Genomic DNA, 16231 nt, shown 5'->3' with positions numbered 1-16231 from the left:
TTTACTCTAAATTACTTTCCGTTTCATTCCCTATTTGTCTTATCAACTTAGGAACCAAATAACTAGCCTCTTAACTCAACCAAAACCGAAATCCTCTTATCCTGTAGAATTTAGAAACAGACCCAACTGAAATAAGAAAAATGGGTATAATCCATTCATATGAATTAAACACTGCCATTAAATTTAATAATGGTAAAATATTTCTAAACTTTGTGGGTTCCCATTGTTCATATATTTGTTCTCTTTCCAATTTTCTGCTTTGGACGATCATACAAGATCAATATACATTACAAGAAATATCAAATTCAAAAAAATAAATTTAAATTGAGAAACAATATAAAGTTTAGACCTTCCCCGTTTCACAAAAAAGCAGAATTTTGCAGTAACTGAAGAAACGGCAGGTAAAAAAGGTAAAAAATAAATTGAATTTTGAATTTACGTGTGCAAAGAAAAGGTGAAAATGGTATCCCCTGGCCTGTACAAAATTGCCATGGAGGGCACCACAGAGAATTTTGATAGGCATAGAACTGAAGCATTGAATTTACAGAAAAAAGGTGGAGAAGGAGACATACATTGGAGGTAGCAAACAAATAGCAGTATCTGCAGCTGCAGAAGGCTGAGGCTGCTGCTGCTGCTGCCGCTTCCCAGAAACAATTGAAAACACCATTGTTAACACCATTGGGTTGGGTTTTCCCTCGGTCCGAACCCGGTCCTTTAGTTCTTGGATCGGGTCAACCTGATTTTGGGTTAGTTTTAATTTGGACCACGCTTTGACCACTGTGTGAATTTTGTACAGTAAAACATGATGATCAAAATAGATTTTAAGTAACAAATGGTCTTTTATTACAGTGGTAAAAAGGTGGTAAATCCTTAAATGACGACATGAGTTTAAATTTTGTCGATACTAATTTAACATACATATAACAAAATTTATTGTTTGACAAAAAAAAAAAAAGATTTTAATTATAAATACAATGATAAAAAAAAAATTTCAACCCAAACAAAAAAAGTGAGCATGAGGGTTGGATTTAGTCGGTCAAAAGTTAAAACAATCCAATTAAACAAGTGGTTTGTGTTTAAATTATGATTTTGGTGTGTAATTTGGACGAATTTTTACTTTCATTTTCGCGATTTTTTATATGTAATTTAGTATTTTTTGTAGTTTATAACTTGACATCAATTTGATCCTTCTGGTAGGATTTTGTCAGCTATGTTGTTAGTGTATTCACGGGGCAGATTAAGGATTGGAGGTGGAGGAAAATTAAGGATTCTTTTTGCTTTTTATTTTATTTTTATAAATTTTAGAATTTGAAAGAATTCATTACTTTTTTTTTGTAATTCATGTGTTAACATATCATTTGACTTGTAGATTCCACATGTATGCAATGTCAACACACTAATCATATAGTTGACCGAATCCTAACAGAAGAATAAAGTTGATGTCAAATAGTAAATTTCAAACATGACATTGATTGATTTTGAAATTGAGGAACAAAAATGAGGTTTTAGACAATTTCAGGAACTATTTGTATTGAAAGGACTAGGTCGTATCAGTCTTCTTGTGGGCTGAAAGTCCACTAGCTTGAGAATCACTACTGGGTCGAGAATCATGGCTTTTTAACTCAAGGTAATCCATTCTGGCCCAAATTATTTTTTTAGATCCAAACAAATATTTCATCTTTCACTTTATTCATTCCAAATGCTAGAAAGACGGCTAAAAAAATGTAAAAATCAACTTCCTTGATGTTATTACTTATATGCACGAAGTGAAGTGGACGCTTTGAATTGATAGGCTTTTGGTCGCTCAATAATACGCAAATCGTGGAGAGAAGAAGCAGTCAAATAGAAATAGGAGAAGAACCAGAGTCAAAAAGGAGAAAAAATAACACTTAAAAGGGAAAATCTGCTTATTCGATAGAATTCGTTTTCTCACCTGATCCTCTTTGTGAGAATTCAGGAGATTTGTAAATTATATCTGTTTATTGTACACCGTATGGTAATAAATCATTTTAAATATTTTTATTTAAAATTAAATACAAACCGTATCCGATAAAAAATGATCATACAATATACGATAAATGAACACAATTTACAAATTTCTAAAATTTTCACTAAAATGATCCGGAGAGGATCCTGTTGGTCTTCAAAAGAAGAAGAAAATGAGAAGTAGGCTTGACTACTGATGTGATAGAAGCAGAACAAACACAGAGACTTAAAAACAAGAACAATATAGAAAAAGGAACATGAAAGGCTCTCAAAATTTGATTAAGATTCTCTACCCTCTTTTTTTCTCTTTCCTTCTTTCTTCTCCTATTTGAACGGTCATGGTTAAATCACGTCAACATCTCATTAAAACTCAAAGTTTTCAAGCCTTTTTCATTAGTTTTCCTTTATTTTAATAGATCTATTTATCTTCAGTCGGATTATTATTATTTTATATATACACTGCTGTTAATATGAATGTCAAGAAAAAAAGTATAAAACTTACAACTAAATTAAGACATGGATTTAGCTAGATTAACTAAAACAATGTGTTCTCGTCTTTGCACACCTGTTCAAATCCTTATTCCTATAGTTCTAATGAATTTAGTTAGAATATAGCTTGTATCCAAAGAAATAACAAAAATTACAATTACATCAAGGGAATTGTTATTGACATTCCAAATTTCTCATTCTACACTTCAAACTTTCTATATTTAGAAAGAAAAATACACTTGTGAGGAGTGTAAAATAAAATTTTTGGAATGTCAATAACACTTCTCTTGCATCAAATAGTGGTCATGATTGATGGGTGTACAATTTAGGCTTATTTTGGTGTTTTCCTATCTTTGATGACTCCCACAAACGCGTTAGCAATTCTAACTATCAACGTCACAAAGTTAATGCAGCTCATGACTTTGAAAGTCTGATTTTCCAAATGGATTGTGATGGTTAGATCTAGCAAGGCTTCTGGTGTAGTTCATGGAATAACATTATTTCCCCTCTTTTTTTCTCTTAACTTCTTTTTTCTTTTATTTGAACGGTCACAGTTAAGTTACGTTAACATCTTATATTAATTTTTTTATAAATAAAAAAGGACAAAATAGAAAATGTGAGAAGAAGGGATGGAAAGAGAAGGGGAGAGATCCTACTCCATGTATCGTCAACGAAGTTGAACTTTAGACCATAGTTATGTGATACTTACTTACCACTACTAGCTTAAGCTAATTCCTAATAAACTTTCATGGATCCAAGGCTTTACAAATCTGCAAAATCCGGGGATGTTTACATCCTCAAGCAACTTCTTAACGATAATCGGAGCCCACTATATCAACTTACACCTCGAAGAAACACAGCCCTCCATGGCGCAGTTCAGTTCAGACATAAAAATGTTGTCACTGAAATTTATAGCAGATGCAAGTCCCTTCTCACACAGCCAAATTCGGATGGAGATACTATTTTACATGTGGCTGCAAGGGTTGGTTCCTTCTCTATTGTGTATTATCTGGTTCGCGAAATTCAATTAATGTCACAGGAAGATTTCATGAACACGAACATTGGCGTGTTTGTGTTGAATTAAAAGGGCTACGTGGCGCGCAAGTCAAGTAACTAATGAGCTAATTATGTCATTCGATTAATGCGAAGCATGCCAACTCGTCGGCAGAGCCTAGCCGAGGAGTACAATTTGTTGATGTTGCATTGAGCACGTTGTTGATTTCTTGATCTAGCGATTGTGGTCAAGGAAGGAACACGTCTCGGCCTTCGGGTTCTAGAGCCTGAAGACAAGGCTGCTAGTTCTGCGAAGTTCAATATCAAATTCGGCTCTCAGGATGCCGAATGTAGTAGCCTGGTAACACCTCACTTCGCCGAAAAGGTTAATGAGATCACCTCTACCAATAAGGATTCGAAAATCCTTCTCGACCGAGACTTGGATAGATAACCAGTCGGCCTTGACGCAGTGCTATTTATCCAAACTGAAGGTGCTTCGTGGTCGGCTGATTCTACAGCAACAATGTTGTTTATCCAAACTGAAGATGTTAGCTGGTTGCCTTCATAGTGTTGTTTATCCAAACTGAAGACGTGTTGGCAGAAAAAGAAAATAAAAATTCTCAAGATGTTTGAGAGGTTTGTGCAGGGCAGCTGTGTGTTGAATTGAAGGTGGCCATTTTAGTCGTTTGCCGCTCGGTATTTATAGAATCAAAACTCTTAGACGTGTTGTAGAATCCAAGCCGTGAACATCCAACCATCTTTGATGATAACTCACAACCATCTTTTATCCCAATCTCAATTACTGCGCCATCAGGTGAAATCACAACTGGATAAAATGGCATATGCCATCTTTTATCCCATATTTCCACGTGCATGGGTTCATAAGATAAACAACATCTTTATTGGCTAATTATCTAGGCAAGTTACCCCGTGCTGGATGAGTAACCCAATTTCCTCCACCTCGTTGACCAACCAACAATGGTTATCAGATCATCTTTATCTAAGCCAGCTAACTTTGATCAAATTCCAATGATAATACGATCTTATCTTTATCTCCATTGTATTTGTATAAATGCATGGAAGATAGTCTGTCACACTCTAACTCCATTCATGATAGTCATGCTATCTACCCACAAGATTGCATTAGTATTAATTCACACGGCATCGTATCAGATCACCACGACTTGATCACCCAGCTGTGCTCTAGATAATTCAATATATTATTAAGACATAATTATTATGATAAAAATCACAGTATTATTCCTTAACAATAACTAAAGTTATCCTAACTCAGTCACCTAATGGCTTAGACCTTCGTTCACTTAATAGCCTCGATCGTTCAGGCCGATTGTGTAATTTTGGGTCCAAACAGTTTGAGATGCTGAGAATTGGAAACAAGGGGAACAACACGGTCTTACACGAAGCTGCAAGGAATGGTCTGTTTTGAAAATGACAACGATGAGTCTCCATTGTACCTGGCTGCAAGAGGGGGACGTGTTAGAGAATGTGAATCAAATTTCTGCAACTCCTCCAGCAGCACCTCCTTCCACAGATCAGCAATGGCTCCACTAGCAACACCTCCCTCCACAGAGAACCTAGATCCCCCTCATTCGTCTCTATCCCACCTTCTGCGATTCCTCCCCTTACAAAATTCACTTCGCCACCAATAAGAAACGGCACCGACCTCAACTTGTAAATAACTTACAAAATTCACCCATATTCGCTTAGAAATTTGGATTTAACAATTTGATTCTCTCATCTGATCCAAAACACACTTCAATGTTCTGGAAGGTAAAGATTTTTTCCTATCTTTCTATTTTTCTTGAACAAAATTGTTGGGTTTTTTTAATAATATTCAAAGTTTTCCACTTTTAATCTCTTTTCCTTAGAAATTTTTTTTATTCCAAACTTGGTTTGTGAAGTTATTAGGTTTTGATTACCCATAAATATATATTGCTATATATTGCTAGGAAACGGCGGTGTGGGTGAAATCGGGGTGGTGGGACTAAGTGTAGCAGAAGAAGAGGTAGACAGGCCGCCATGAAAGGGGAAAGGAGTTGCAGACCTGGAGGAAGAACTCGTGGGTGAGTTGGAAGGCGGAGGAGTTGAGGTTCGAGTGGAGACGTGACTCAGGCAAGTTCTGTTGCTGGTAGAGAATGGTGCAAACCCGGAGAAGGTGGGCCAGATCGATTAGGGATGGGGCGGCGGTGGCAAGTTGGGTGGGTGTCGGGGATCGGGCGAGTTCTGTTAAGGAAGAAGACAATCTTTTTCTTTTGTAATTTTTAAATTTTTTAATGTTTAATTTTTAATTTATTTTTAATATCCACGTGAGACCTTTATTGACATGTGACGTTCAGTCATTGTCTACGTGAGCATCATGTGATCAGTTAACAAAAGACTTAACTGCCAAACTAATGGATGCATGAGACTGTCCCAAAATTAACACTTTAGGTATGATTCTGGGATGAAAAAAATTCATGTACTAAATGTTGAAAATCACAAAACTTGAGGATAATAAATTGATATTAACCAAAAAATTTAAGTATAAATGCAACGATAAAAAAAATTTCAACCCAAACAAAAAGTTAAAACAATCCAATTAAACAAGTGGTATGTGTTTAAATTATGACTAGCATATGGCATACACAAAGTGTGTGAGAAATTTTTTTTATTTTTGTTTTTGAAATAAAAGGAGAGAGGAAGGGAGTGATAGAGAAGAACGTGGGAGCGTGAAGTTTTTTATTTTTTTTATTTTTTTATTTTAATTAGAGATATATTAGAATTACATGTAGTTGAGGCTTTGAAAAAAAAAACAGCAAAATTTGGTTGTGTGAAATCATATTTTTGCTCCATATTTCTTATTCATGTTTTGTTTTAATTAGATGATTAAACTGATAATTTCATAAGGTTTTGGTTGACAATGAATGTTTTATTAATTAGTAGAGATTTTGGTGTGTAATTTGGGCGGATTTTTACTTTCATTCTCGTAGTTCATTTTTGTGAATAGTAGTTTTTGTAGTTTGTAACTTGACATCAATTTGATCCTTCTGGTAAGATTCTATCAGCTATGCTGTTAGTGTATTCACGTGGCAGATTGAGGATTCTTTTTGCTTTTTATTTTATTTTTATAAATTTTAGAATTTGAAAGAATTATTTATTATAATTATTATTATTATTATTATTATTATTTTGTAATCCATGTGTTAACATATCATTTGGCTTGTAGATTCCACATGTGTGCCATGTCAACACACTAACCATATAGCTGATCGAATCCTAATAGAAGAACAAAGTTGATGTCAACTAGTAAATTTCAAGCACGACATTTATTGATTTTGAAATTGAGGGACAAAAATGAGGTTTTAGGACAATTTCAGGAACTATTTGTACCGAAAAGACTAGGTCATATCAGTCTTCTTTTGGGCTGAAAGCCCAATAGCTTCAGAATCACTACTAGGTTGAGGATCATGACTTTTAACTCGAATTAATCCATTCTTGCCTAAATTGTTATTTTAGATCCAAACAATTATTTCATCTTTCACTTTATTCAATCCAAATGCTAGAAAAACGGCTAAAAAAGCTGTGTGATATCCACACACCATTTTTTACTTCTCCCACATCTTTTTAGTTTTTGGGCTTCGGATCGAATGAATTGAAGAAGATCAATGAACATAAATTAACAAGGGTATGTGAGAAGTAAAAAGATGTGTGTAAATAGCACATCCCAAAAAATGTAAAAGTCAACTTCCTCGATGTTATAACTTATATGCACGAAGTGAAGTGCACCCTTTGAACTGATAGGCTTTTGGTTACTCAAGAATACGCAAATCGTGGAGAAGGAGAAGAAGCAGTCAAATAGAAATAGGAGAAGAACCAGAGTGAAAAAGGAGAAAATAACAGTTAAAGGGGGAAAGATCTGCTTATTTGAAAGAATCCGGATTCTCACTTGATCCTCTTTACAAGGATTTTAAGAATCCATGAATCATATTCGTTCATACATTGTACGGTCATAAATCATTTTAAATATTTTATTTTAAATTAAATACAAACACTAGCTGATAAAAACTGACCGTACGATGTATGATAAACAGACACAATTTACGAATGTCTGGGATGATTACCAAAAGAATCCAAAGAGGATCCTGTTGGTATTCAAAAGAAGAAGAAAATGAGAAGCAGGCTTGGAAGTCGCAAGCACACTACTGATGTGATAGAAGCAAAACAAACACAGAGAATTTAAAACAAGAGCAACATGAAAAACGAACATGAAAGACTCTCAAAATCATATTCACACAAAAAATACGACACTTATGTGTCTAATCATAATACCTAATCACCGTAACGACTCCAGAACACAAAAAGATTACTTGATCACATAAACTATAATAAACCTATTATTTTAATAGATCCATTTATCTTCAATCGGATTATTATTATTTGATATATATGTTGTTAATATGAATGTCGAGAAAAAAAATATAAAACTTACAACTAAATTAATACATGGATTTAGCCAGGTAAACTAAAACAGTGTGTTCTCTTCTTTGCACACCTGTTCAAATCCTCATTCCTGTAGTTTTGTTGAATTTAGTTAGAATATAGCTTGTATCAAAAGAAATAAACAAAAACTACAATTACATCAAATAGTGATTATGATGAAGAAAGTCGAGATTTTACCGTAAAACCATTTTGTAAGTTTTCTCCTTCCATTAATGTGGAATTCATTCTCAACCTATGATTGATGAGCGCACAATTTAGGTTTCTTTTGGTGTTTTCCTTTCTTTGATGACTCCCACAAGCGCGTTGGCAATTCTGACTATTAACGTCACAAAGTTAATGCAGGTCATGATTTTGAAAGTTTGATTTTCCAGGATTGTGATGGTCAGATCTAGCAAGGCTTCTGCTGTAGTTCGTATATATATTGTCAACGAAGTTGAACCAATGAACTTTAGACCATAGTTACGTGATACTTATTTACCAATACTTATTTACCACTACTAGCTTAAGCTAATTCCTGATAAACTTTCATTGATCCAAGGCTCTACAAATCTGCAAAATCCGGGGATGTTTACATCCTCAAGCAACTTCTTAACGATAATCGGAGCCTACTGTATCAACTTACACCCCGAGGAAACACAGCCCTCCATGTCGCAGTTCAGTTCGGACATAACAATGTTGTCACTGAAATTTATAGCAGATGCAGGTCCCTTCTCACACAGCCAAATTTGGATGGAGATATATACGCTGCTGTTAATATGAATGTCGAGAAAAAAAAAATATAAAAATTACAACTAAATTAAGACATGGATTTAGCTAGATTAACTAAAACAATGTGTTCTCTTCTTTGCACACCTGTTCAAATCCTTATTCTCGTAGTTCTGATGAATTTAGTTAGAATATAGCTTGTATCAAAAGAAATAAACAAAAATTACAATTACATCAAGGGAATTGTTATAGGCAATTCAAAATTCTCATTCCACACTCCAAACTTTCTATATTTAGAAAGAAAAATACACTTGTGAGGAGTGTAGAATAAGATTTTTAGAGTGCCAATAACAATTCTCTTATATCAAATAGTGGTCATGATTGATGGGCGTACAATTTTCCTTTCTTTGAAAGTTTGACTTTCCAAATGGATTGTGATGGTCCTACTCCATATATCGTCAACGAAGTTGAACTTTCCAAATAAGTAGAGAAAGACAAAATAAAGAAGGTTAGAGGAGGGGATGAAAAGAGAAAGGAAGAGGTCCTGCTCCATATATAGTCAACGAAGTTGAACTTTAGACCATAGTTACGTGATACTTACTTACCACTACTAGCTTAAGCTAATTCCTGATAAACTTTCATGGATCCAAGGCTCTACATATCTGCAAAATCCGGGGATGTTTACATCCTCAAGCAACTTCTTAACGACAATCGGAGCCTGCTGTATCAACTTACACCTCAAGGAAACACAGCCCTCCATGTCGCAGTTCAGTTCGGACATAAAAATGTTGTCGCTGAAATTTATAGCAGATGCAGGTCCCTTCTCACACGGCCAAATTTGGATGGAGATACTCCTTTACATGTGGCTGCAAGGGTTGGTTCCTTCTCTATAGTGTATTATCTGGTTCGTGAAATTCAATTAATGTCACAGGAAGATTTCATGAACACGAACATTGGCGTGTTTGAGACGCTGAGAATTGGAAACAAGGGGAACAACACGGTCTTGCACGAAGCTGCAAGGAATGGTCATGTAAAAATTGTTGAGTTCTTGCTCAAAGTTGATCCCAAATTGGCCTGTTTTGAAAATGACAACGGCGAATCTCCCTTGTACCTGGCTGCAAGAGGGGACGTGGTAGAGATCGTGAATCAAATTTTAAGATCAACTCCATCATCAGCTCATGGCGGACCAGAAGGCGAAACGGCTTTGCATGCTGCTGTAATTGAGAAGCATTTTGGTACGTCATACTTTGGCTCCCTTTATGTTTTAGCTTCTCTTTGCACTTAACGGTTTAATTATTCATCATCAAACAGTCGGTACTAGCATAATTCCTCTTTTATTTTAGTTGCTCAAGTTCAGTATTTTCTTATAAAAACTTAATTTCGTTATTGTAGATATCGTGGAAGTACTCCTAAGGTTCAAACAGCAACTTGTCAAAGAAACTGATCACCAAGGCAGGACTCCTCTCCACTATGCAGCATCCCTTGGAGATCACAAAACAGTTCGACGATTAGTAGAAATCGATACTTCTACTGCGTATGTTCTGGATAAAGAGGGCCAGTCACCAATTCATGTTGCAGCAAGGGAAGGGTGTGGCAGTGTCATTAGGGAAATTATTCAACATTGCCCAGATTCGGGAGAACTAGTTGACCCTTTTGGGCGAAACACTCTTCATATTGCCATCCAAGGTGGGCAAGTAAATGTTGTCAGGTATATACTGGAAACACCCGATCTGGAGGGGCTCATAAATCAGCCGGATGTTGATGGAAATACACCTTTGCATCTCGCAACCATAGAGAGAAAAACATGGATTTTGTACTACTTGACGTGGGATGGAAGAGTAAATCAAAGATCGAAGAACAAATATGGCCAAACAGCATCTGATGTTGATAGATCAATCAAAGAATGCAGTCCTAGATTTCCCACGGTAAGTACCAAAAACATAACTAATCTCCTTTATTTATGATTGATCTAAATGCTTAACTACAACAGTTCATCTGCTATAAACTGCTAACGTGCAGAATATAATCCGTAAGCCTCATGCTTGGTTAGGCAACATCAAATTTTACCAAAAAGCAAAACGGGCAGAAGCCAGTGCAGTGCAAGCTTACAGGGAAATGGGCCAGACCCTTTTGGTGGTTGCAACACTTATTACAACTATAACATTTACAGCTGCATTCACAATGCCTGGAGGCTATAACAATGATATCGGTCCACACCAAGGAGTGGCTCTTCTGCAGTCAAATGAACATTTCAAGTGGTTCATAATCTCAGACACCATTGCGATGACTTGCTCAATAAATGCAGCTTGCCTTTTATTTGGGGGAGCTGTTAACGGCAATGAGTCGGTGTATATTTACTATTTAACAGGTGCTGGTGCTCTTACATATATTGCTCTGCAGTCTACTGCAATAGCATTCACAACCGGGATTATGGCTGTCCTGCCCCATCAGCAATTTGCCAAAACCTTGGCACTGGTTGTTGGAATCACTTTTCATGTTAGTACCTTCTTGTTTCTTTCACAATTGGTGAAAATATTTTCCAACCTCGAAGCCTGTAGATTATTGTTTTCGCATCTCTACAGGAAGCTCAATTGCAAAATAAGGAACAAACATTGAAAAAAACTACAGGAAGCCCATTGTCAATGTATGTCTTTTTTGTAATGATAAATAAGCGTTTAGTGTTGTATCAATTGTCTCGTGATCTCTTAACATGGTCAATCCGGTCTACCATAATAGAATCTGATCGTATCCAAATCCAGAACTTCGTCTTTCAACGAATGTTGATAGCAGCAGTGTAGCAAAAAATACAGATGGCTGGTCCCCTCATACCGAAAACAAAATGTTTTCACCGCTGCATTATGTTTGCTAAAAAGGACTCCTACCAAATTACCGACCGAAATTCTAAAACCATGTAATGAAAGACATGAAAGCCCTTACTCTGTGAAACAAGCAAAGATAATCAAAGAAGTAATGCCAAGGATTAATATATGTAGCAGCAAGACAAACCAAAAGTAAGAGAACTCTGAGCTGGTGCTGGTAGTGATTTTACATCCCTAAAGTGGAACATATCAACAATGTCGAGAATTTTGGGTCAATAATTTAGGGACAAAGCTACCGAACATGTAAGTTGCTCTAATTCATCCCTCCTGCCCTTGATTTCATTGATTTCCTCAAGCGATTGGTAGTTTAGTTTTGAGATAGTACATCACAAAACTTTGATTTAAATTCATATCCATTGGTTTAGAGACTGGGTTGGGTACAAATGTACTTTTTGGATCGATAATGTAAGGTTTGGAGTTGAGATAGAGTGAAAACATTCGATTTTGATGGGTTCGGCAGATGTCCCCCGAATGCCCATTGCTTCAGTAGGTTTCTGCTGAACGTTGATGCTGGGGTGAGAAAAGATATTTATTGATCTAGTTTTTGTGATCCATTTTTTACAATATTATTTACTTTCCGGTTTTAGTTTAGGTGATCAATTTCCCCTAATAAATCGGAATGTTATCTCCTAGTTGATTTCCTCTTACTGTTTCCTTTCTTCTTTTTATGAATACATCGATATATTTTTACATAATAGGATGAGAAGTTTGGCTAAGCCACACAATGAACAATAATTTGGTATCAAATTTGCATTCACAAGATTCGAACCTAAAACCTCTCACTTTTAAGTGAAGAGGAATACTATTAGACCATAATACTGAGTGTGTAGCTTTCTTCTTAAAAATATGTAGGCTAGTCACAAGACACATAAACCAAACTCTCTTCCATCCCTCTGTACCGGATAGGGTTTAGGAGATCAGCTTCCAAGAGGCCAACCCGAACCTAATTTCATTGACAATCTTCCTGACCATTTACACGGTGACCTAATTTCGTTGAAATCCTCTGTCGAGTTCCTTGCAAAATATTGATTGTTCAATGCAAGTGTGTTTCCAAGCGTTGGCTCCAAGTCATCTCCAAACCTCGTTTCATTGGCCGCTTTTTATCCGTCCAACATGGTCGCCAAAATCCCATACCAAGAACTCTGGTTATATATGTACCCTTATTATGGAGACGAAGTGTTTACGACGTCCAAGAATCCGGTGTTCAAAGAGCTAAGTGAGAAGAAGGAGAACAAAAACAAGAACAAGATCAAGAAGAACAGTGGTCTCCAGACATCACGTTGCTTTTAAAAGTTGCTTTATAAAAAGTGGAGTTGAGCCATTAATCCATTAATGAATAATTTTAATCATGTAATACCTTCATTAGTTTTTTAAGATGACATTATTTATTCTTTAACACGCATTTTAACCATTTGAGAGCAGAGTGACTGTAACTACTTACCACTACAACCACTAACCTTACACCACCATCGTTGGCATCATCGCTGCCACCATAGTCGTCACCACCACAACTACCATAGCAACCACCACCGCCACAACCACAACAGTGACCACTGCCACCATAACAATCTCCACTACTGTCATTGCCACTACCATCGTTGTCGCCAACCACTGCCACCACAACCACAAACGCTACCACTACTGCCAATGTCGCCACCCCTAACACCACTATTGGCACCCACTAAACTCCTAGCATTGCTGCTGCCATCACAAAAGTTGCCCCCACCGCCTCCATCACGTCTGCCATATGTACCATCTACAACTACAACCACCAACCTTATACCACTGTTGACATCACCACTATCAACGTTTCAACCACCACTGCCAACAACGCCTCTACCACTACCACCACAAATGCAACCACTGCCGCAGCCACAACTATCTTAGTCACCCGCCACTACCATGTCTATTTTTGTCATTATGTACAATAATATTACTAATCTTAGAATGTACCTAACAGTTTTACACTTGTTTTCATACTCACGACACTTTTAAAATATAATTTATCAAAGGTTCAACTGTTTTAATTTACAATTGATTATTTTTAAATTAGCACAATAATCGCAAACAGCCCTTAAGACGACATTGATGTGGGCATGAGCACATACGCATATTATCATAATCCTCTTGCCACAGGTGTTATCCAAGAGCCGTCAATTGAATGGGTATGGATCTTCCCAAGTTCTATCGAGTCTCCAAAAGATCAGGCTTGGTAAATTTGGTCAGTGCTTCATCCATCATGTCCTGCTCTCTTTAAGTTTACTTCCGGTATTTAGCCTTTCATCCCTGTCGATCCATCGGTTTTCTGCTTCTATACTTTCGGGGTAACAATCTACTTCACATGAATCAATGACTCAAACCACTTGAATTCCGTTTTCGTGTTTTTCTTATTTCTCCCAAGAATAATTGTAGCATTCTTTTGGTTGCATCTTGCATGCATGTGTAACAGCTTCACGACAAGACCTATCTTTATTGCACGATCATGAAATAGTAATTTATAAATTCTAATACGAAGAGCTAATAACTGACTTTAATTATCGAAGATGAAATTAATAGATCTAGTTGATTAGATCAGTTCAATTTGAAACAAAAATTCATTTGATAAATATAAGGTGTACGATCCAAGTATTAAAACGTGCATTAATTTTGATTTCTAGTTCATTGTCACACACTACGTACATGGTGTTTATTTTTTTGTCAATAAACGGATCCTCGTAATAGATATTGGCATGACATTGTAGAGTATCAATAAATGGCAGCTTCACATTGGTTAGTTAGTGAGGATGTCATGTCATACTAAAGTTGTTAGGTTGTTAAAAAAGGTTAGTCTCTTAGAAGTGTAAGAAGGAAGTTTTAAGCTAGATATATGTGTGTAAAAGCTTTGTAATTGTGAGGATCCAATTCATTAAGTTTGAAATACAATTCATGCAGTTTACTCTTTCTCTCTTTCTCTCCATTGTTTCTCTCTCAAGTTCCCTGTTTTTCTCTATTCCCTATTGCTCTTTGAATCTTTCTCAATGTAGTTAATAGACATGTGCTAGGATCTTATGACGAGGCACAAGGAGAAACAAACTAGAAAACCAGCCCGGAGATCTGAGACACAAAGTTGAGAGACTGCTGGAGGGGCTTTTTATCCGCACTTGGACTTGGACTTGGACTGGCTAGTGAAATGGTACTGGTGGTTGAAGAGGGAGCGATGTCAAAAGTCATCTTTTGCCCTTTGCTGCAGTGCCCGGCAAAAGTTGACGTTACATAATATGTGTCGGTTCCAAGAAATTTTATTGTGGTTGCATTCTCAAATACATGCAAGGGATCTACGGTGTTACAAGTGCCCAAATCTTCCTTGGTTACGAATGCCAAGTCTTGTTCTCCTGCTGCAAACTTAAACACTGCAAAGCCAAAACAACCATGTAGAAATCCGCACCTACCATAGAGTATAGATCAAAATCAAGCCATTGGATTGTCTTTGCATTCAATGCGAATTCATCCTATAAATACAAATGCTAATGAAAGTTACAGGATGAAAATTAGGATGCAGAAGAGAAAAAAAGGGGAGTGGCTTTTCTACAATTTTTTCTTTTATGCTGAGAGAAACGATGTTCTTATCTAAACTATGAGAAGGAGATTCCAAATTTGAGTGCATAAGAGGTCACTGCTCAAGGCAATATAGCTACATGCATGTCTACACATAGTGACATTTCTACACTACTGTCCAGAATATTTTCTTATGCATATGATCCATGAAATTCCAATACAAATTTTCAAACTACAATGAAAAGACAGAACGTAAAGTAAGAAAAATTTCACAGTAGTTGATTACCAAGAATGTCACCAACAAACAAGCTATGGTTAGAAGCCCATGCAGCATAAGTGGCAGCGCCATCCGGAGGGATAGTCCAGCCTAAGTCGTCTCCTACTACATATTCTGCGGCTTCTGCTCTAGGTAACGTCGCTTCTGTTGCTGCCACTGCGATGACGATTAGAAACATCACATTCACATCCATGCTTATACCCATTTTTTCAACTCCCCTCTCTTAAATAATTGTGTTCTTCTTGTAAAGACGGAGATCGATACAATATTGGGGGTCCTGAAGTGTCTCAATTTATAGAACTAAATGTTACGAGCATTGTGTACAAGTTCCGGCAATTGTAAGCTTAATTAGTCTATATTAGTACTGGCGCAGATTATCATAGATACGTTGACATCGTCAAAACGAATTGATTATTTCCAGGCACTTAGCATTTTGTTTTATAGATATGATGGGGTCAATGACTGTCGATACAAATTATGCCAAAGTAGTATAATTCTTTAATGGCAGATTTTTTTAATACAACCGATATATTTATATTAAAGGAAGTGCAAGTAAATTAGTTGTGAACTTATCATCTATGAGATTCGAATTTAAGAACTCTCACTTGCAAGTGAAAAGGATTACCATTAAAAGCAAGTCCAGTGGCAGCAAATGCCCGGTGGACCAAGGACCTTTTCAATCCAATTGCCTCCCTTCTTTGCTTTAGCCCATGCGGGCGATTGGGCTAAGGGGGGTTTGTGTGAGAGGGGAGGCATGAATCAAAGGCCCGAGCGCCTGAGGGCGCACTGATGCAAGGCTAACATCAACCATGTTACAACAACATTGGCGTCAGGCGCGTGCGTAACACGTGTGCGTAGAGCTGCATCA

General features: G+C 36.6%; 2 protein-coding genes across 3 annotated transcripts; one reads left to right on the top strand and one right to left on the bottom strand.

The window, feature by feature from the left end:
- The first annotated feature begins 9248 nt into the window (after positions 1-9248).
- On the top strand, positions 9249-11429 carry LOC103946585 (protein ACCELERATED CELL DEATH 6). 2 transcript variants are annotated; one of them, XM_018647302.2, is made up of 3 exons: positions 9249-9908; positions 10066-10598; positions 10693-11429. In XM_018647302.2, the coding sequence occupies exons 1-3, from the start codon at positions 9314-9316 to the stop codon at positions 11287-11289; spliced, it is 1725 nt and encodes a 574-aa protein (XP_018502818.2). In that variant the 5' UTR covers positions 9249-9313; the 3' UTR covers positions 11290-11429. The 2 variants fall into 2 exon arrangements, with proteins under 2 accessions (XP_018502818.2, XP_048420003.1); XM_048564046.1 differs by having other exon boundaries at positions 10724-10859.
- Positions 11430-14624: 3195 nt separating this feature from the next.
- Positions 14625-15568, bottom strand: LOC103946662 (umecyanin-like). The gene is made up of 2 exons (XM_009357417.2): positions 15373-15568; positions 14625-14941 (listed from the first exon to the last, which is right to left on the bottom strand). The coding sequence occupies exons 1-2, from the start codon at positions 15566-15568 to the stop codon at positions 14625-14627; spliced, it is 513 nt and encodes a 170-aa protein (XP_009355692.2).
- Positions 15569-16231: the final 663 nt, after the last annotated feature.

This window comes from the organism of the source record quoted next, unplaced genomic scaffold (genome assembly GCF_019419815.1).
Source record: "Pyrus x bretschneideri cultivar Hongxiangsu unplaced genomic scaffold, Pyrus_bretschneideri_v1 Contig38, whole genome shotgun sequence".
NCBI lineage: Eukaryota > Viridiplantae > Streptophyta > Magnoliopsida > Rosales > Rosaceae > Pyrus > Pyrus x bretschneideri.
Note: the sequence above shows the minus strand (reverse complement) of the source record. Positions and strands in the feature narration are given on the sequence as shown.